The sequence below is a fragment of the Carcharhinus amblyrhynchos genome, unplaced genomic scaffold (genome assembly GCF_965287045.1).
Source record: "Carcharhinus amblyrhynchos unplaced genomic scaffold, sCarAmb.v2.hapA scaffold_696, whole genome shotgun sequence".
Taxonomy (NCBI): Eukaryota; Metazoa; Chordata; class Chondrichthyes; order Carcharhiniformes; family Carcharhinidae; genus Carcharhinus; species Carcharhinus amblyrhynchos.
Window position 1 is genome coordinate 23,671 of NW_027650436.1, and position 21,920 is coordinate 45,590.

The 21,920-nt window shown below is 49.8% G+C and overlaps 1 protein-coding gene across 1 annotated transcript in view; it reads right to left on the reverse strand.

The window, feature by feature from the left end:
- LOC145339837 (complement component C6-like) overlaps positions 1-21,920 on the reverse strand; it is a 43,824-nt gene that overhangs the window by 598 nt on the left and 21,306 nt on the right. The window contains 6 exon segments of the mRNA XM_080184370.1: positions 1,018-1,259; positions 4,385-4,466; positions 5,318-5,509; positions 6,773-6,905; positions 7,786-7,909; positions 9,566-9,737. Coding sequence (XP_080040496.1) covers positions 1,018-1,259; positions 4,385-4,466; positions 5,318-5,509; positions 6,773-6,905; positions 7,786-7,909; positions 9,566-9,737 — 945 coding nt within the window.

The window sequence follows — 21,920 nt, forward strand, 5'->3', positions numbered from 1 at the left end:
CTCACTGTTGCCAATGCAGAAAGCTGAGAGAGGCAGCAGCACCCAGCCTACACCCCCACACCCTCCCCAGTGATACATGGCCTCTGGCTCGGGGGCTAACACACCAGCCTGTCAGTCAGGAGGTTGGAGGTTCATGTCCCACCCCAGAACCCTTCAACACAAAAACCTGGGCTGAGGTTCCGGCCCTGCATTGCTGGAGGAGCTGTGGTTCATAGCTGACCGGTGGCACAGTGGGTTAGCACTGCTGCCTCACAGCGCCAGGGACCCAGGTTCGATTCCCAGCTTGGGTCACTGTCTGTGTGGAGTTTGCACGTTCCCCTGTGTCTGCGTGGGTTTCCTCCGGGTGCTCCGGTTTCCTCCCACAGTCTGAAAGACGTGCTGGTTAGGTGGATTGGCCCTCAGTGTCAGGGGGACTAGCTGGGGGTAAATGTATGGGGTTATGGGGATAGGACCTGGGCGGGATTGCGTTCGGTGCAGACTCGATGGGCTGAATGGCCTCCTTCCGCACGGTAGGGGTTCCACAAAGAGACCAATCAATGTGTGAAACGAGATTATCCGGCTATTGCTGATTGTGGGATCTTGCTTTGCACAAACTGGCTGCCGACATTCCAGGAATTTGACAATTCCCTGGCTGGTTTTTGGAATATTCTGATTGTTGTGACCCTGGACGTGAGGGAGTGAAATGAGTGTGATTGTGTCAGGGTGACGATCGGAACAGGATTAACGCTCTGACTCAGAGTGTGGCGAGCTTCCAGCCCCTCACAGGAGGGGTTCCTCAGGGAGGGGCCGTTAAACCGGTCAGTCTCTGAGGGAGAATCACAGAGACAGCACCGAGTTATCCAGAGATAAGCTTCCCGGGGCTTGTGATACGATACTGGATAGTGGGAGAGGGAGCGGGATTGGGATATCGAAGCCGCAGCCCGTAGGAGGGGTGAGGGGCCCGAGCGCACCCAGCCAGAGTGACCACCCTCCGATCTACAGCTCAGACCCAACGTCCATCACCACGTCCACCTTTACCTCGGCACCGCTCCCAGTCATAGCACGTATCCATGGAGGCACAGGGCTCCCTCTTGGAGCTGGAGGTGGACAAGCGAGCCCGCTCCACTGCCCAGGGCAAGTCAGAGTCCGCACACCGCCCTTCCCTCACCAGCTGCAGATCCTGCCCCAAACATCTGTTTGCCAAATAGGCACAGCTGGAGCTACTGAGCAGAGTCTGAGCGGCAACATCGAATACACACAGCTCCCAACCGTCCGCAATGCTGGGAATACAGAGAGAGGCCTGTTAGTGAGGGACACACACACTGACACACACTGACCCACACACACACACCGACACACACACACACACACACACACACTGACACACACACACCGACACACACTGACCCACACACACCGACACACACACCGACACACACTGACCCACACACACCGACACACACACACCGACACACACACCAACACACACACACTGACCCACACACACACACACTGACCCACACACACCAACACACACAGACTGACCCACACACTGACCCACACACACACACTGACACACACACACTGACCCACACACACTGACACACAGACTGACCCACACGCACTGACCCACACAGACACTGACCCACACACTGACCCACACACTGACCCACACACACTGACCAACACGCACTGACCCACACGCACTGACCCACACACACACTGACCCACACACACTGACCAACACACACTGACCCACACACACACTGACCCACACACACTGACCAACACACACTGACCCACACACACTGACACACACACTGACCCACACACACTCTGACCCACACACTCTGACCAACACACACTGACCCACACACACTGACCAACACACACTGACCAACACACACTGACCCACACACACTGACCCACACACACACTGACCCACACACTGACCCACGCACACTGACCAACACACACTGACCCACACACTGACCCACACGCACACTGACCCACACACTGACCCACGCACACTGACCAACACACACTGACCAACACACACTGACCCACACACACTGACCCACACACACACTGACCCACACACTGACCCACGCACACTGACCAACACACACTGACCCACACACACTGACCCACACACACACTGACCCACACACACTGACCAACACACACTGACCCACACACTGACCCACACACACTGACCAACACACACTGACCCACACACTGACCCACACACACTGACCAACACACACTGACCAACACACACTGACCCACACACACTGACCAACACACACTGACCCACACACTGACCCACACACACTGACCAACACACACTGACCCACACACACACTGACCCACACACTGACCCACACACACTGACCAACACAAACTGACCCACACACACACTGACCCACACACTGACCCACGCACACTGACCAACACAAACTGACCCACACACTGACCCACACACACTGACCAACACACACTGACCCACACACACACTGACCCACACACTGACCAACACACACTGACCCACACAGACACTGACCCACACAGACACTGACACACACACACTGACCAACACACACTGACCCACACACACACTGACCCACGCACACTGACCAACACACACTGACCCACACACACACTGACCCACACACTGACCCACGCACACTGACCAACACACACTGACCCACACACACACTGACCCACACACTGACCCACACACACTGACCCACACAGACACTGACCCACACACACTGACACACACACACAGACACACACACACTGACCCACACACACTGACACACAGACTGACCCACACGCACTGACCCACACAGACACTGACCCACACACTGACCCACACACTGACCCACACACACTGACCAACACACACTGACCCACACGCACTGACCCACACACACACTGACCCACACACACTGACCCACACGCACTGACCCACACAGACACTGACCCACACACACTGACCCACGCACACTGACCAACACACACTGACCCACACAGACACTGACCCACACACACACTGACACACACACACTGACCAACACACACTGACCCACACACACACTGACCCACACACTGACCCACGCACACTGACCAACACACACTGACCCACACACACACTGACCCACACACTGACCCACACACACTGACCCACACAGACACTGACCCACACACACTGACACACACACAGACACACACACACTGACCCACACACACTGACACACACACACTGACACACAGACTGACCCACACGCACTGACCCACACAGACACTGACCCACACACACTGACCCACAGACACTGACCCACACACTGACCCACACACACTGACCCACACAGACACTGACCCACACACACTGACCCACACACACTGACCCACACACACACTGACCCACACACACTGACCCACACGCACTGACCCACACAGACACTGACCCACACACACTGACCCACACACACTGACCCACACACACTGACCCACACACTGACCCACACACACTGACCCACACACTGACCCACACACACTGACCCACACACACACTGACTCACACAGACTGACCCACACACTGACCCACACATTGACACACACAGTAACAAACACAGTGACACACACACACACACTGCCAAGCATACACATTGACACATGCACACACACACACACACCCACACTCTCACACTTACATTCACACTTACAAACAAAAATTAAGCACACAAACACACACAGGACACTATCACATACAGAGAAATGCAATTTATGAGAAAGAGACTCAGAGACAAGAAATGCACAAACAAAATAACATTGACTTGGACAGATGTAGCAACAAGACACACACAGCAAATATACAGCCAGTGCACAGAGTCAGAGCCAGTGCACAGAGTCAGAGCCAGTGCACAGAGTCAGAGCCAGTGCGCAGAGTCAGAGCCAGTGCGCAGAGTCAGAGCCAGTGCATAGAGTCAGAACCAGTGCATAGAGTCAGAGCCAGTGCACAGAGTCAGAGCCAGTGCGCAGAGTCAGAGCCAGTGCATAGAGTCAGAACCAGTGCATAGAGTCAGAGCCAGTGCACAGAGTCAGAGCCAGTGCGCAGAGTCAGAGCCAGTGCGCAGAGTCAGAGCCAGTGCGCAGAGTCAGAGCCAGTGCATAGAGTCAGAACCAGTGCATAGAGTCAGAGCCAGTGCACAGAGTCAGAGCCAGTGCGCAGAGTCAGAGCCAGTGCATAGAGTCAGAACCAGTGCATAGAGTCAGAGCCAGTGCGCAGAGTCAGAGCCAGTGCATAGAGTCAGAGCCAGTGCACAGAGTCAGAGCCAGTGCATAGAGTCAGAGCCAGTGCGCAGAGTCAGAGCCAGTGCGCAGAGTCAGAGTCACATACCCACAGTCCTGTTCCACTGACATGCAGACACACTGACCCTCACTCAGTTTCTTCCCGGGCTGACAAACCGAGGTATCGATAACTGGTGAATAAAACCATTGGTTAGAATCACAGAGAGAGAGAGAGAGGCAATGTGAGTGACACAGTCAGTGTGTGACTGAGGGAACACTCACACTCACACACACTCACACACTCTCACACTCACACTCTCACACTCACACACTCACTCATTGACCTACTCACTCACTCACTCACTCACTCACTCACTCACTCACTCACTCACTCACTCACTCACTCACTCACTCAAGCGGACTGGGGAAGACGGAGGGGGAAGGGGAGGGGGAGGGTGGGAAGGGTGAGGGTTGGATGGGGAGGGGGAGGGGGCGGATGGGAGGGGTAGGGGTTGGATGGGGAGGGGGAGGGGGCGGATGGGAGGGGTAGGGGTTGGATGGGGAGGATGTGGGTGGGAGGCGGAGGGAGCAGGGGAGGGGTGGATGGAGAGGGGGAGGATGGGGAGGGGGTGGATAGGGAGGGGGTGGATAGGGAGGGGGTGGGGTTGGATGGGGAGGGGGTGGGGTGGATGGGGAGGGGTGAATGGGAAAGGGGAGGGTGTGGGTTGAGGGGGATGGAGGGATGGGGAGGGGGTGGATGGGGAGGGGGAGGGGGGTGGATGGGGAGGGGGAGGGGGGTGGTGTGGGGGGATGGGGAGAGGGGTAACAATGTGGCCCTTATCGGACCAGGATGAGTGGGAGTAAAGATGATAAGGGGCCACATCGCTTCCTCCAGCTCTGATGTAACTCCAAGATTTAGTTTGAAGTTTGACTCTAATTGAAGGGTTTCCCCCAGCGAGAGGTCACAAACATTCCGATAGGGGGTGGATTTCCTGCTGTCCCCCCTGGGCTGCATGAACCCTCTCCCTCGACAGCCCCTTACCGGACTGGCAGTGGATTTCCCCCGGGATCTCTGGTTCCCAGCTCAGGCTGGGTCCACACTTGTAACCAGTCTGTCCGGCTGCCGCCATCCTGGGTGGACAGCTCACACTAATTGTCTCTCCAACGCTGTACTCTGTCTTATACGGTCGTATTGTCGCTGGGTCAGAGACAGATGGACGGGTACAGACCTTCCCTGTAACACACGGAGAAAGAATTGACCAAAGATCCAGCACTCGCAGGGTTAAACTGAACCGGGGGAGGGGAGGGAGAGGAGGGGATGGAGAGGAGGGAGGGAGAGAAGAGGAGGAGAGTGGGGGACATGAGGGGCATCAACAGGGACAAAGTGGAAATGGTCGGGAGCTTCAAGTTTTTAGGTGTCCAGATCACCAACAACCTGTCCTGGTCCCCCCCATGCTGACACTATAGTTAAGAAAGCCCCACCAACGCCTCTACTTTCTCAGAAGACTAAGGAAATTTGGCATGTCCGCTACGACTCCCACCAACTTTTACAGATGCCCCATAGAAAGCATTCTTTCTGGTTGTATCACAGCTCGGTCTGGGCTCCTGCTCTGCCCAAAACCACAAGGAACTACAAAAGGTCATGAATGTAGCCCAATCCATCACACGAACCAGCCTCCCATCCATTGACTCTGTCTACACTTCCCGCTGCCTCGGGAAAGCAGCCAGCGTAGTTAAGGGCCCTCCACGCACCCCGGACATTCTCTCTTCCACCTGGTTGGGAAAAAGATACAAAAGTCCGAGGTCCTGTACCGACCGACTCAAGAACAGCTTCTTCCCTGCTGCTGTCAGACTTTTGAATGGACCTACCTCGCATTAAGCTGATCTTTCTCTACACCCTCGCTGTGACTGTAAGACTACATTCTGCACTCTCTCCTTTCCTTCTCTATGAACGGTATGCTCTGTCTGTATAGCGTGCAAGAAACAATACTTTTCACTGTATGTTAATACATGTGACAATAATAAATCAAATCAAATGTGGAATCAGCAAAGCCCCCACCCCCTCAGGCCCCCCCCTTTAGCCTCTGGCACTGCCCCTGGATGTCCTACCTGCCAGGGTGTCAGTACCAGGGTGTCATGCCCAGGACAGCAGGTGTCGCTGCCAGGGTGGCAGGGGGAGTGAGTGTTGCCAGCCCCCCCAGTGACATGCTGTCCCGGCACGAGAGGGTGAGAGGACCCATTCTGGAAAGCGAATACAGCGAGACAGTCTTCAGAACAAAGAACAAGCCTGTTTAAAAAAAAAAACTGCAGCCCAGCAGATTCCGGAGGGAGTCCCAGAGCTCGGCACGCGGGCGGCCAACGGTGGAATGACTGACATCGGGGATTGAGTCAGGAGCGCAGGAATCTCTGGAGGGTTTGTGGGTCTGGAGGAGGTTAGGGAGGGAGGGGTGAGGCCACGGAGGGATTCGGAAACGAGTCACGACGACAGGAGGCTCACGTTGACATTCCACATCTTCTTTGTGCCAGGTACCATCAGGCAGGCAGCGATAAAACTGGTACCCCCGCAGCTCAAACCCCGAGAAACAAATAACCTCCAGCATTTCCGCCACAGCGTACCAGGGTTTGGAAATCTGTAAGAGAAAAGCCCACACACGTCAGAGCAGCTTATCAGATAGGAAAACCCTCAGCTGGGTCCTGGCACCTTTACAAATTTACGTGTCCACGGAACGTGGGTGTCGCCGGCTAGCCCAGCGTTTATTACCCATCCCTAAATGCCCCTTGAGAAGGTGTTGGTGAGCTGCCTTCTCGAACCTCTGCAGTCCCTGTGGTGTAGGTAAACCTGATGTGGAGATGCCGACGTTGGACTGGGGTAAACCCAGCAAAAAATCTGACAACACCGGGTTTAAGTCCAACCGATTTATCCGATAGTAAACTCACTAGCTTTCGGGGTTTCCCTCTTCGTCAGGTGAATGGAGAGTTCGGGCCTCAGACAGAGCATATAAAGCACAGACAGTTTACAGGTTACTGTGTGCTGTTCTACGCTCTGTCTGAGGCTAGAACTCTCCATTCACCTGACAACTGGGCTAACCCAAAAGCTTGTGAGTTTACTATCGGATAAATCGGTTGGACTTAAACCTGGTGTTGTCAGACTTTTTACTGTGTAGGTAAACCCACAGTGCTGTTAGGGAGGGAGTTCCAGGACTCTGACCCAGCCACAGTGAAGGAACGGTGATATATTCCCACATCAGGATGGTGAGTGATTTGGAGGGGGATTCTCCAGGCGGGGGTGTTCCCAGGTATCTGCTGCTCCTGGGTGCTAGCAGCCAGGGGTTTGGAAGGTGGTGTCTACGGAGCTTTGACAGAGTTGTTAACTAATCACAATGATCTCTCTCTATCTCTCTCTCTGTCCGGTGACTGAGGAGAGTCCCAGGGTTTGGAGAGCTTTGGGAACACTGCGATTGTGGACGATGAGAATGAATGGGATGGCCAATGAATACATTTAAATATTACCCTCAGGAAGCCGTTGACAGGTGGGTCCGGTTTTGGGCAGTAAGTGGCATCATCAGAGGGGCGAGGAACCTCCCGATCATCAGCCTCCCTCCTCACCTCGTAATCGTTCACACACAGGCTGTCCCTGCAACAAGAACACAGAAAGATCCCACTCACTCCAATCTGCCAATCCCCAATGGCAGTCCGAGAATCCCAGCTCCCAACATTAACACTTCCACTGTCTCCAGGGGCTGCCTGACCTGCTCAGCTACTCCAGCAATTTCTGCTTCTAACTCATCCCAGTCCTGGCATTCCTGGGATTAACTTCATCTTCACTCCATCAAGTTGCAATAATACTCCTCTCTCACTCTGTGTACACACTGGGGATTAATACTCCTCTCTCACTCTGTGTACACACTGGGGATTAATACTCCTCTCTCACTCTGTGTACACACTGGGGATTAATACTCCTCTCTCACTCTGTGTACACACTGGGGATTAATACTCCTCTCTCACTCTGTGTACACACTGGGGATTAATACTCCTCTCTCGCTCAGAGGACACACTGGGGATTAATACTCCTCTCTCACTCTGTGTACACACTGGGGATTAATACTCCTCTCTCACTCTATGTACACACTGGGGATTAATACTCCTCTCTCACTCTGTGTACACACTGGGGATTAATACTCCTCTCTCGCTCAGAGGACACACTGGGGATTAATACTCCTCTCTCACTCTGTGTACACACTGGGGATTAATACTCCTCTCTCACTCTGTGTACACACTGGGGATTAATACTCCTCTCTCACTCTGTGTACATACTGGGGATTAATACTCCTCTCTCACTCTGTGTACATACTGGGGATTAATACTCCTCTCTCACTCTGTGTACATACTGGGGATTAATACTCCTCTCTCACTCTGTGTACACACTGGGGATTAATACTCCTCTCTCACTCTGTGTACACACTGGGGATTAATACTCCTCTCTCACTCTGTGTACATACTGGGGATTAATACTCCTCTCTCACTCTGTGTACATACTGGGGATTAATACTCCTCTCTCACTCTGTGTACATACTGGGGATTAATACTCCTCTCTCACTTTGTGTACACACTGGGGATTAATACTCCTCTCTCACTCTGTGTACACACTGGGGATTAATACTCCTCTCTCACTCTGTGTACACACTGGGGATTAATACTCCTCTCTCACTCTGTGTACATACTGGGGATTAATACTCCTCTCTCACTCTGTGTACACGCTGGGGATTAATACTCCTCTCTCACTCTGTGTACACGCTGGGGATTAATACTCCTCTCTCACTCTGTGTACACACTGGGGATTAATACTCCTCTCTCACTCTGTGTACACACTGGGGATTAATACTCCTCTCTCACTCTGTGTACACACTGGGGATTAATACTCCTCTCTCACTCTGTGTACACACTGGGGATTAATACTCCTCTCTCACTCTGTGTACACACTGGGGATTAATACTCCTCTCTCACTCTGTGTACACACTGGGGATTAATACTCCTCTCTCACTCTGTGTACACACTGGGGATTAATACTCCTCTCTCACTCTGTGTACACACTGGGGATTAATACTCCTCTCTCACTCTGTGTACACACTGGGGATTAATACTCCTCTCTCACTCTGTGTACACACTGGGGATTAATACTCCTCTCTCACTCTGTGTACACACTGGGGATTAATACTCCTCTCTCACTCTGTGTACACACTGGGGATTAATACTCCTCTCTCACTCCCTCCTACCCCGGGAATGTCCGTACCCATCACCAAACAGGGAGATGACACAGTGCCGCTCCTCCTGCTCTAGCCCATGGCAGGCCTCTCCCCCGTCCCTGGGAGCTGGGTTATCGCAGCGTCTGGTCCGGGATCTCCGGTGAGAAGCATCACAGTGAGTCCAGGCTGACCAACAACTCCAAGCACCGTCCTGGACAGCTACAGAGAGGTACAAACACAGAGACCGTCAGAGAGACAGACAGAGGGACGGACAGAGAGACAGACAGAGGGACAGACAGAGAGACGGTCAGAGAGATGGACAGAGGGATGGTCAGAGAGACAGACAGAGAGACAGACAGAGAGACAGACAGAGAGATGGTCAGAGGGACGGTCAGAGGGACGGTCAGAGGGACAGACAGAGAGACAGACAGAGAGACAGACAGAGAGACAGACAGAGAGATCGTCGGTGATACGGACAGAGAGACGGTCAGAGAGACAGACAGGGAGACAGACAGAGAGACAGACAGAGAGACAGACAGAGAGATGGTCAGAGGGATGGTCAGAGAGATGGACAGAGAGACGGTCAGAGAGATGGACAGAGGGATGGTCAGAGAGATGGACAGAGGGACGGTCAGAGAGACAGACAGAGAGACAGACAGAGAGACAGACAGAGAGACAGACAGAGAGATGGTCAGAGGGATGGTCAGAGAGATGGACAGAGAGACGGTCAGAGAGACAGACAGAGAGACAGACAGAGAGACAGACAGAGAGATCGTCGGTGATACGGACAGAGAGACGGTCAGAGAGACAGACAGAGAGACAGACAGAGAGACAGACAGAGAGATGGTCAGAGGGACGGTCAGAGGGATGGTCAGAGAGATGGTCAGAGGGATGGACAGAGGGATGGTCAGAGCAGTTGAATATTCAGGACAAGGCGCAGTCAGGAGAGTAATTGTGACATTAACCTTATTACAAAGAGATTGAGGTTCGAGGAGGGCAATGATCCCAGCTCCTGACCCTGTGCTGTTCACCTCTTGGACATTTCTATTTGAATCAGTTATTCTGCACCCAGGGAGCTCCCTGTCTGCCCTGGCTTGTTTCCCCCCCACTTTGTGGGTAATCTCCCTCCAGCCAGTTTACAGCCTAGACCCTCCGCAATGGCTGCCTTACAATCAGTTCGAACTGCGCCCCCCTCCACCCCCGCTCAGGGGGACAGACTGCCTTTAAGAGTTGGAGGTGAGGGTGGAGTGTGCTGTCCTCGCAGGCTGGGGCTCCTGAGTGAGTCACACTCGCTGATAGTGAATCACCGGGGTACGGGGGAGACAGCATGAAGGTTGTTTTCCGCATTGCCAATGGGACTGAGGCCTGGAAATAGAGAAATAGTTCCTCCTCGTCTCGGTTTTAAATCTACCGCCTCTCAACCCATACCTGTAACCTCTTGCCCACAAGAGGAAACACTTGGTCTACATTTACTTTATCAATCCCTTTTAAAATTTTATATACCTCGATCAGATCCCCTCCCATCCTTCTAAACTCCAGTGAGTACAGGATGGGACGGCACCGTGACACAGTGGTTAGTGCTGCTGCCTCACAGCACCAGGGACCCGGGTTCGATTCCCAGCTTGGGTCACTGTCTATATGGAGTTTGCACATTCTCCCCGTGTCTGTATGGGTTTCCTCCCACGCTCCAAAGATGTGTGGGTTAGGATACATTGACCTGAACAGGTGCAAGATTGTGGTGACTAGGGGAATTTCACAGTAACTTCATCGCAGTGTTAATGTACGTTTTACTTTTGACTAATAAATAAACTTTAAACTTTACAAGCCCAAACTGTAAAGCTTGTGAGTGTTGTGGTGTACATTTGATAAAAGCTTTGGCAAAGCAACCAGTATAATTAAGGATCCCACACACCCCGGACATTTAGAAGAATGAGGGGAGGTCTCATTAAGACGTATAAGATGATGAATGGGATGGATAGGATAGAGGTGGAGAGACTCTTCCCGCTCAGAAAGGACAGTAGGACTAGGGGGCACAGCCTCAAGATAAAGGGGGGGGCGGTTTAGAACGGAGTTGAGGAGGAACTTCTTCACTCAAAGGGTGGTGAATCTCTGGAATTCTCTGCCCGTTGAAGTGGTGGAGGCTGCCTCGCTAAATATTTTTAAGACGCGGGTTGATGGGTTTTTGATAAGCGAGGGGATTAAGGGTTATGGGGAGAGGGCGGGAATGTGGAACTGAGCCAAGACAGATCAGCCATGATCTTATTGAATGGCGGGGCAGGCTCGAAGGGCTAGTTGGCCTACTCCTGCTCCTATTTCTTATGTTTTTATGTTCTTATCTCTTCCACCTTCTTCCTTTGGGAAAAAGATACAAAAGTCTGAGGTCACGTACCAACCAACTTGAGACAGCTTCTTCCCTGCTGCTTTTGAATGGATCTACCTCGCATTAAGTTGATCTTTCTCTACACCCTAGCTATGACTGTAACATGACATTCTGCACTCTCTCCTTTCCTTCTCTATGAACAGTATGCTTTGTCTATATAGCGCGCAAGAAACAATAGTTTTCACTGTATATTAATACATGTGACAATAATAAATCAAATCAAGTCAGAGACTCTTGGGGAAAGTTAGTGGAATTGGAAGTGAATTATGGAGTTGCTTTCGGAGTGTTGAGTGAGTGGGTCAGAGAGGAGGAATCGGGGGCAGGTATTCTCACTGGCTGAGTGTGTGTCTCTCGATGATCTGTGATGGGGCCTCAGCTGTTAACTGGTACAGAACGGCACGGTTATCCAACAACCGTCAAAAATCACCGCGTCAGACAGAACAACCATTGAAATCCGAAGCCCAGAAACATCATCCAACACACACAGAGGAAAACAGCACAAGCTTTAAAACCACAATAACCAAAATAAACCACACCCCTGGTGCTGCCTTTAAACTTCTGAAATAACTGTCAGTAAAACACAAGGCTAACTTCAAAAAACCTTCACAAAAACATCCCAAATCCATCAGAAAACAAACCTAGCAACATCGGATAAAGAGGGAAAGGGAGTTAGACACCATGGGCACAGAAACCTCACGGGAGAACAGATAGCGCACGAGGCAACTTAAAAATGGAAATTAGAGAGGGCAAAGGGGACATGCAAGGACTCTGTAAGGAGCAATAAAGGAAAATCCAAAGTTGATTTCCGAGTACATTAAGTGTAGAAGGATAACTTGGGAAAGAGTAGGCCCATTAGGGACCACAGTGGTAATGTGTGTGTGGAGCCGGAGTGGGTAGGTGAGGCTCTATTATGAGGGGCATAGATAGACAGGGAGAAATCTTTCCCCTTGGTGGAGGGATCAGGACCTGGGGAGGGCAGAGATTTAAGTCCGGGGGCAGGAATTTTAGAGGGGATTTGAGGAAAACCTTTTTCACCCAGAGGGGGGTGGGAATCTGGAACTCACTGCCTGAAAGGGTGGTGGAGGCAGAGACCCTCACAACACTTGAGAAATATTTAGATGTGCACTTGCGATGCCAAGGAAGAGAAGACCATGGACCAAGTGCTGGAAAACGAGATCGAACGGTTGGGTGGTTTGTCTTTGATGGGAACAGATGTTTCTGTGCTGTAAACCTCTCTGAATTTACAGTTTCTTCAAAAGGCAGAACACCTCAAACTCACAACCTCTTCCTAAAACTCTCATTGAGTTCCCATCAATCTACAATTAAACCTTACACTAAATTAACACAGGCGCACATAATCATCACATCCACACTCTCATAACAACAATGCCCCAGGGAAATATGAATGGCAACAATCAGATAGAGATATATACACACATTAAAGAAGCAAGGATAAAACTTCAAATAACACACAAGACCAGGTTACAGGGGGTTAATCAGTGTTCACTTTGGCTACTCTCTTCCTTTTTATATCGGTAATTATAATTCTTGGTTTTATATTGGCAATGGGTAAAAAATGGCAGCATGCTGCTGTGCAGAGGGATCTGGGTGTCCTTGTCCAGGAATCCCAAGGAGTTGGTTTGCAGGTGCAGCAGGTAATTAAGAAGGTAAATGAAATTTTGTCCTTCATTGCCAGAGGGATGGAGTTTAAAAACAGCGAGGTTATGTTGCAGCTGTATAAGGTGCTGGTGAGGCCACACCTGGAGTACTGTGTACAGTTTTGGGCCGGCGTTGGACTGGCATAAACACAGCAGACGAGTGAAGGAGCAGAGAGAGAGCTAAGATTTTACCTGTTAAAAACCTGTTTAAAATAAGTTTAAAGCACTTTGTTCTTTGTAGAACTGTTTTAGAAGAATGAGGGGCGATCTCATTGAGACGTATAAGATGATGAATGGGATGGATAGGATAGAGGTGGAGAGACTCTTCCCGCTCAGAAAGGACAGTAGGACTAGGGGGCACAGCCTCAAGATAAAGGGGGCGCGGTTTAGAACGGAGTTGAGGAGGAACTTCTTCACTCAAAGGGTGGTGAATCTCTGGAATTCTCTGCCCGTTGAAGTGGTGGAGGCTGCCTCGCTAAATATTTTTAAGACGCGGGTTGATGGGTTTTTGATAAGAGAGGGGATTAAGGGTTATGGGGAGAGGGCGGGAAAGTGGAACTGAGCCACGACAGATCAGCCATGATCTTATTGAATGGCGGGGCAGGCTCGAAGGGCTAGATGGCCTACTCCTGCTCCTATTTCTTATGTTCTTTCCCCGGGTTGAAATGGTCGCTACGAGAGGACACAGGTTTAAGGTGCGGGGAGGAAAGTACAGAAGTGATGTTAGGGGTAAGTTTTTCACTCAGAGGGTGGTGAGTGAATGGAATCGGCTGCCGTCAGTGGTGGTGGAGGCGAACTCGCTGGGGTCTTTTAAAAGACTTCTGGATGAGTATATGGGGTTTTATGGGATTGGGGGTTATAGATAGGTGTTGATGTGATCGGCGCAACTCGTGGGCCGAAGGGCCTGTTTGTGCTGTAGTGTTCTATGTTCTATGTTCTTATGTTCTTATGTACTGGCACTGGAGGGGGTGCAGAGGAGATTCACTAGGTTGATTCCGGAGTTGAGAGGGTTGGCTTATGAGGAGAGACTGAGTAGACTGGGGTTATACTCATTGGAATTCAGAAGAATGATGGGAGATCTTATAGAAACATATAAGATTATGAAGGGAATAGATAAGATAGAAGCAGGAAGTTGTTTCCACTGGCGGGTGAAACTCGAACTAGGGGGAATAGCCTCAAAATAAGGGGGAGCAGATTTAGGACTGAGTTGAGGAGGAACTTCTTCACACAAAGGGTTGTGAATCTGTGGAATTCCCTGCCCAGTGAAGCAGTTGAGCCTCATTGAATGTTTTTAAGGCAAGGATAGATACATTTTTGAACAGTAAGGGAATTAAGGGTTATGGTGAGCGGGTGGGTAAGTGGAGATGAGTCCAGGAAAAGATCAGCCCTGATCTTATTGAATGGCGGAGCAGGATCGAGGGGGCAGATGGCCGACTCCTGCTCCTAGTTCTTATGTTCTTATGTATATACTTAGAGAAGCTTTTGTTCTTTTTTGATATTTTGTGATCGGTTTCTTTCATAATTAACCTTTGCACTTTTTATTGCTTTTTTAATAACCCTTTGTTGAACTTTAAAAGTTTTCCATTCTTCCAACCTGCACTGACCTTTGCAATATGGTATATCTTGGCTTTTTTTAATGTTATCTTTGATTCATGGCTAAGCAAGGAAGGTAATCTTCCCCCTCTTCCAATCTTTCTCCCTCTTTGGAATGTATTTTAGTTGGGAGGAATTGACCATCTTAAACATCTGCCACAGCTCATCAACTGTCCTGTCTTTCTAGTCTTCCTGCCCAGTTCACTGGGACCAAATCTGTCCTCACGTCTATATACTTACCTTTGTTTAGCTCCAGAATGACAACGTGGGATTCTAGTTTATCGCCCTCAATCTGAATTTGAAATTCTGACATGCTACAATCACTCTTCCCTAGAGGATCCTTAACTATGAGGTCATGTATTGATGCCTTCTCATTACACAAAATCAAATCCTAAATAGCTTGCTCCCTGGTTGGTTCCACAACATATTGCTCCAAAAAAAAATCCCTAATACATTTAGCTCTCCCTTGACGCTACCTTTGCCAATGTGATTAATAAGGTTAAATGCATATTAAAATCACCCATGCTTATTGCCATACCTTTTATGACAAGCTCCCCACCTCCATAAAGTCAGATTTACAGTTGTTGTTACGCGATTTGCTAGGACTCTGGTCCCAGCATTATTCAGGTGGAGCCCGAACAGAACAGCTCCTCCTTTCTCCAGTGCTGGTGCCAATGTCCCATGAATTTGAACCAATTTCTTCAACATTGATCTTTGAACCATGCATGCATTTACTTCTTTCATCTTATTGACCTTGTGCCAATTAGCTAATGGCTCAGGTACTCATCCAGATCTTATTTCCATTTTGGTTCTGCTTTCTAATTTAGCCCCTAGCTGCTCATATTCTCGCAGTAGAACCTCCTTCCTTGATCCACCTAATATCATTGGTACCTACATGCACCATGACAACTGGATCTTCCCCCTCCCAGGTGAAATATCCTGAACCCTGGCACAAGGTAATTAACATAGCCTGTCTCTGACAACTGGCTGAATTTGTGCTAGTTAACCCAAGGGGTGTGACTGTCTCCTGAAACATAGGGTCCAGATAGTTCTCCCTGTCCCCAAAGATAGGAAGAAGAGGGCATGTTGGGCTGAAGGGCCTGTTTCCCGCGCTGTGTTGTTCTTTGTCGCAGTGTATGGAGCTCATACTCCAGTTCATCAACTCAAGCAACCAACACTCACTACAGACTTGTTCACTAGGAACCACAATGGAGTCCACCAGCCCCCACACCTCACATCGCCTGGCCCTGCATCTCCATATTATTTAATTAGTTGTTCATTTTTACCTGGTGACATTCTCACCTTGGATATCGTGCTCTGTGGTGTAGTTCCTGTTTGCAGCAGAACTGATCGAGTGGGTTACTGCCTTTGGTGAATTATTGACCTGTTCCCTCAACTCCTCACCATTTTATTCCTCTGCGAGGCAAACACACATACATTGCAGAGGAACTTCTCTGGGAGCTTTCTCATTCAACCCTTCCTTTCTGAACACTTTTAGAAAGATTATCGGAAACACTCTCGGAACCTTTCTCTCCAGAGTTCTTTCAGTCAAACTCTCCAATCCGTTGTGTCCCAGTGCCTGGCACTGTGCCTCCCAGCCTCACCGAATGACAACGTCACGCATTTCACTACAACATCAGACTGTGGCTCTGCGATAAAGCTGGTGACAGAGCCCTGGGTTAGGCAGTCCAGCTTCACGGTATCTCTGCCTCTTTCCCTGGCAGCGTTCTCTCCCTGCCAGCCTCTGCACAGTTTGTGTCTGAACTAGTGCGGCTCCTATCAACTTGTCCCCGTGCTGTACACTTCATTTTAGGGGTTTGACTGACTTGTGAGGCCGAGACTAAACACTGCTCACCATCACAGCTTTAACCACCGTCTTTCTTGACTGTAGCCTGCCTGAGTGGCCTCAACTATACTAGCCCACTTGCCTCTTTTTTTAAAATTTTGATTTGATCTGATTTATTATTGTCTCTTGTATTCACATACAGTGAAAAGTATTGTTTCTTGCGTGCCATACAGACAAAGCATACCGTTCATAGACAAGGAAAGGAGAGGGTACAGAATGTAGTGTTACAGTCATAGCTAGGGTGTAGAGAAAGATCAGCTTGATGCAAGGTAGGTCCATTCAAAAGTCTGACAGCAGCAGGGAAGAAGCTGGTCTTGAGTCGGTCGGTCCTCACATCGACAGGGGAGTGTCTCCCTGTGCGGTTTTACCCCCGCGAGTCCGCCAGTGTGGCTCGCCCTGGCTCCTCCTGTCCCCAGTTCTCCTTTCCAGATCCTTCTGAGACACGATCAGATCCCCCCCCCCGCCCCCTCCCCGGGCAGGCCTGCCGCTCTCTCAACGGGCGGTATATCAGTTACACTCACCCCGTTTTGCAGGACCGGTCCAGCTCCGCATCCTGCCACCTCTGCACATCGTTGTGGGATGCTGGAGACTCGGGTACAGGTTTCAATCGAGTCATTCTCCCAACATGCCAGGAGGGCAGTGCAGCAGAGGGAGTGTGGGAGCAGCTGTCGGCCAGCTCCCACATCCTCAGGATACTTACACTGTTTAAATCACACACACAGCACCTGGCTCCAGTTCCAAATATGTTGGTGTGTCGGGTTTACATGGGGCAATGTCTCTGTTCTAGGGGAGGGAGGGGAATTCATTCAGCCAGCACTCTCTGCATTTCCCCTTATCTCTTGGGGTTTTGTTTTTAATTCAAAGTTTCAAGATTATTTATTCATCACAAGTAGGCTTACATTAACACTGCAATGAAGTTACTGTGAAAATCCCCTGGTCGCCGCACTCTGGAGCATGTTTGGGTCAATGCATCTAACCAGCACGTCTTTCAGGTTGTGGGAGGAAACTGGACTACCTGGAGGAAACCCACGCAGACACGGGGAGAATGTGCAAACTCCACACAGACAGTGACCCGAGCTGGGAATCGAACCCTGGCACTGTGAGGCAGCAGTGCTAACCACTGTGCCATCGTGCTGCCCCATTCGTTCATGGGATATGGGCATTGCTGGCTGGCCAGCATTTATTGTCCACCCCTAGTTGCCCTTGAGAAGGGCAATCTAACCTCTAACCCTGGGGGCAGCATGATGGCACAGTGGTTAGCATTGCTGTCTCATAGCGCCAGGGAACACAGTTCGATTCCTGGCTTGGGTCACTGTCTGTATGGAGTTTGCACTTTCTCCCAGTGTCTGTGTGGGTTTCCTCTGGTTGTTCTGGTTTCCTCCTACAGTCCGAAAGATGTGCTGGTTAGGTGGATTGGCCGTGCTAAATTCTCCATCAGTGTACCCAAACAGGCACCGGAGTGTGGCGACTAGGGGAATTTCTTAGTAACTTCATTGCAGTGTTAATGTAAGCCTTACTTGTCACTAATAAATATCCTTTACTTTAATCTCTCTCTCATATTTGTCCTACTGCTCTGACCTATTCTAACTCAATGCCAACCTTACACTGAGCAAGGCTCTGGGGGAACACAAAGCTTTGTTTAGACAGTTCATGCTGTTGACATAGATCCCGGAGATGTACCAGGTTCAATTCACCTGTAAGTTACTGTCCACAATTATCTTTAGTTTCTGGGAATGTTTATCACAACCCTTTCCAATACATATGTTGGTTATAATCCCTTGAATACATTGTATAATTTTAAATCCCACTGACAGGGATAAAGCAAAGATTCACTCAACTGAACCCTGGGATGAGGAGGTTGTCCTATGATGAGAGGCTGACTAAATTAGATTTGTATTCTCTGGAGTTTAGAAGGTAGCAAGAATAATCCGAATAATTACAGGCTGGTGAGCCTTACATTAGTGGCAGGGAAATAATTGGAGAGGATTCTTTGAGACAGGATTTATTCCCACTTGGAAATAAGTGGACGTATTAGTGAGAGGCAACATGGTTTTGTGAAGGGGAGGTCGTGTCTTATGAACTTGATCGAGTTTTTTGAGGAAGTGATGAAGATGATTGATGTCATTAAATGTGATAAATGTGAGGTGATGCATTTTGGCTGGAATAACGTAGGGGGGAGTTATATGATAAGGGTAAGCCTATAAAGAGTATAGAAACGCAGCGAGACCTGGGGGTACAAATGCACAAGTCTGTGAAGGTGGCAGTACAAGTGGAGAAGGTTGTGAAGAAAGCCTATGATATGTTAGCCTTTATAGGAAGGGGTATAGAGTATTAGAGCTGGAGTCTAATGTTGCAGTTGTATACAACGTTGGTTAGGCTGCAGTTGGAGCACTGCGTCCAGTTCTGGTCGCCTTACTACCGGAAGGACGTGGAGACTCTGGAGAGAGTGCAGAGGAGGTTTACCAGGATGTTGCCTGGTATGGAAGGACTGGGTTATGAGGAAAGATTGAGCAAATTGGGGCTCTTTTCCTTTGAAAGACGCCGACTGAGGGGGGATCTAATAGAGGTATATTAGATTATGAAGGGTATAGATAGAGTAAACAGAGGTAAGCTATTTCCTAGGTTGGAAATGCACATTACGAGGGGCCACGGGGTTGGGGTGAGGGGGGAGAGGTATAACACAGATATTAGAGGGAGGTTTTTCACACAGACGGTAGTGGGGGTATGGAATGCTCTGCCAAGCACGGTGGTGAAGGCAGGCACGCTGGAGTTGTTTAAGAGTAACTTAGACAGGCATATGAGTGGGTTGGAGATGGAGGGATATAGGAGACTGTTCTAAATAAGGTTCAGGAGCCTTGGGATGTCCCTGGGAATCAATTGATTCCTATGGACCTTCCAACATATTTTCTGGCTCACTTGTTTTACTTGGGGATTCCCTTGAATGTGTGTATAAGGATGTGGATGGTATTGATGTTTTTTTCTTTTAATCCACAGGTGATTTGGTCCGCCTTGTTGTCCAACGAGGGACATACACGCGATGGGTCGTACAAGGGCTGCTCTTGAATGTTCGAGATTGGCCTCATGCTTCACGTGGTTAGTGTGTGCTTAAACTGGACCAGATACTGGGCAACACGACAGCTCAGTGACTATCACTGATTGCTGTGCAGATACATGGATTTGGGCCGGTGTCTGTGGGAGTTTGCACATTCTCCCCATGCTTGCTCCGGGTGCTCCGGTTTCCTCCCACACCCCAAAGATGTGCTATTAGGCTGATTGGTGTAACAAATTGTCCCTAAATTAGTTTCCCTCAATGTGGAATGCCATAAGCATAGATAAGGGTCATGGGTGGAGGGGGGACTCATAATGTTAAAATGGCGGCGCGGGCTCGTTGGGCCGAAGGGCCTGTTTCCCCGGGCTGTTTTTGTTCTTTGTTCTTTGTTCTTTATGAGGATAGGGCAGTGGATGTTGTCTACATGGACTTCAGTAAGGCCTTTGACAAGGTCCCTCATGGCAGACTGGTGCTGAAGGTGAAGTCACATGGGATCAGAGGTGAGCTGGCAAGGTGGATACAAAACTGGCTCGGTCAAAGGAGACAGAGAGTAGCAGTGGAAGGGTGTGTTTCTGAATGGAGGACTGTGACAAGTGGTGTTCCTCAGGGATCAGTGCTGGGACCTTTGCTGTTTGTAATATATATAAATGATTCGGAGGAAAATGTGACTGGATTGATTAGTAAGTTTGCAGACGACACAAAGGTTGGTGGATTTGTGGATAGCGATGAGGACCATCAGAGGATACAGCAAGATATAGATCAGCTGGAGACTTGGGAGGAGAGATGGCAGATGGAGTTTAATCCGGACAAATGTGAGGTAATGTATTTTGGAAGGTCTAATACAGATAGGAAATATACAGTAAATGGCAGAATCCTTAAGAGTATTGATAGGCAGAGGGATCTGGGTGTACAGGTACACAGGTCACTGAAAGTGGTAATGCAGAGGGAGAAGGTAGTCAAGAAGGCATACGGCATGCTTACCTTCATTGGCCGGGGCATTGAGTTTAAAAATTGGCAAGTCATGTTGCAGCTTTATAGAACCTTAGTGAGGCCACACTTGGAATATAGTGTTCAATTCTGGTCACCACACTACCAGAAGGATGTGGAGGTTTTGGAGAGGGGACAGAAAAGATTTACCAGGATGTTGCCTGGTATGGAGGGCATTAGCTATGAGGAAAGGTTGGAGAAACTTGGTTTGTTCTCACAGGAATGATGGAGGTTGAGGGGAGACCTGATAGAAGTCTACAAGATTATGAGAGGCACGGACAGAGTGGATAGTCAGAAGCTTTTTCCCAGGGTGGAAGAGTCAATTACTAGGGGGCACAGGTTTAAGGTGCGAGGGGCAAGGTTTAAAGGAGATTTTTTACACAGAGGGGGGTGGGTGCCTGGAACTCGCTGCCGGGGGAGGGAGTGGAAGCGGATACAGTAGTGAGTTTTAAGGGGTGTCTGGACAAATCCATGAATAGGATGGGAATAGAGGGATATGGTTCCTGGAAGGGTAGGGGGTTTTAGTTCAGTCGGGCAGCATGGTCGGTGCAGGATTGGAGGGGCTGAAGGGCCTGTTCCTGTGCTGGAATTTTCTTTGTTGTTTGAGTGCTGATCTCAATGAAACCTATCAGATTCTGAAGGGGTTTGACAGGGTGGGACACTGAGAGATTGTCCCCACTGGTCAGGGAATCTAAAACCCGGGGCACCGTCTCAGGATAAGGGGCCGATTATTTGGGACTCAGATGAGGAGACATTTCTTCACTCAGAGGGTTGTGAATCTTTGGAGAATTTCTGCAGCAGAAATTGCTCTGTTATTGAATAAATTCAAGTTTGGGATGGATAGATGTTTGGGCTCTGGGAGACTTCAGGGTAATGTGGGAAGGGGAGG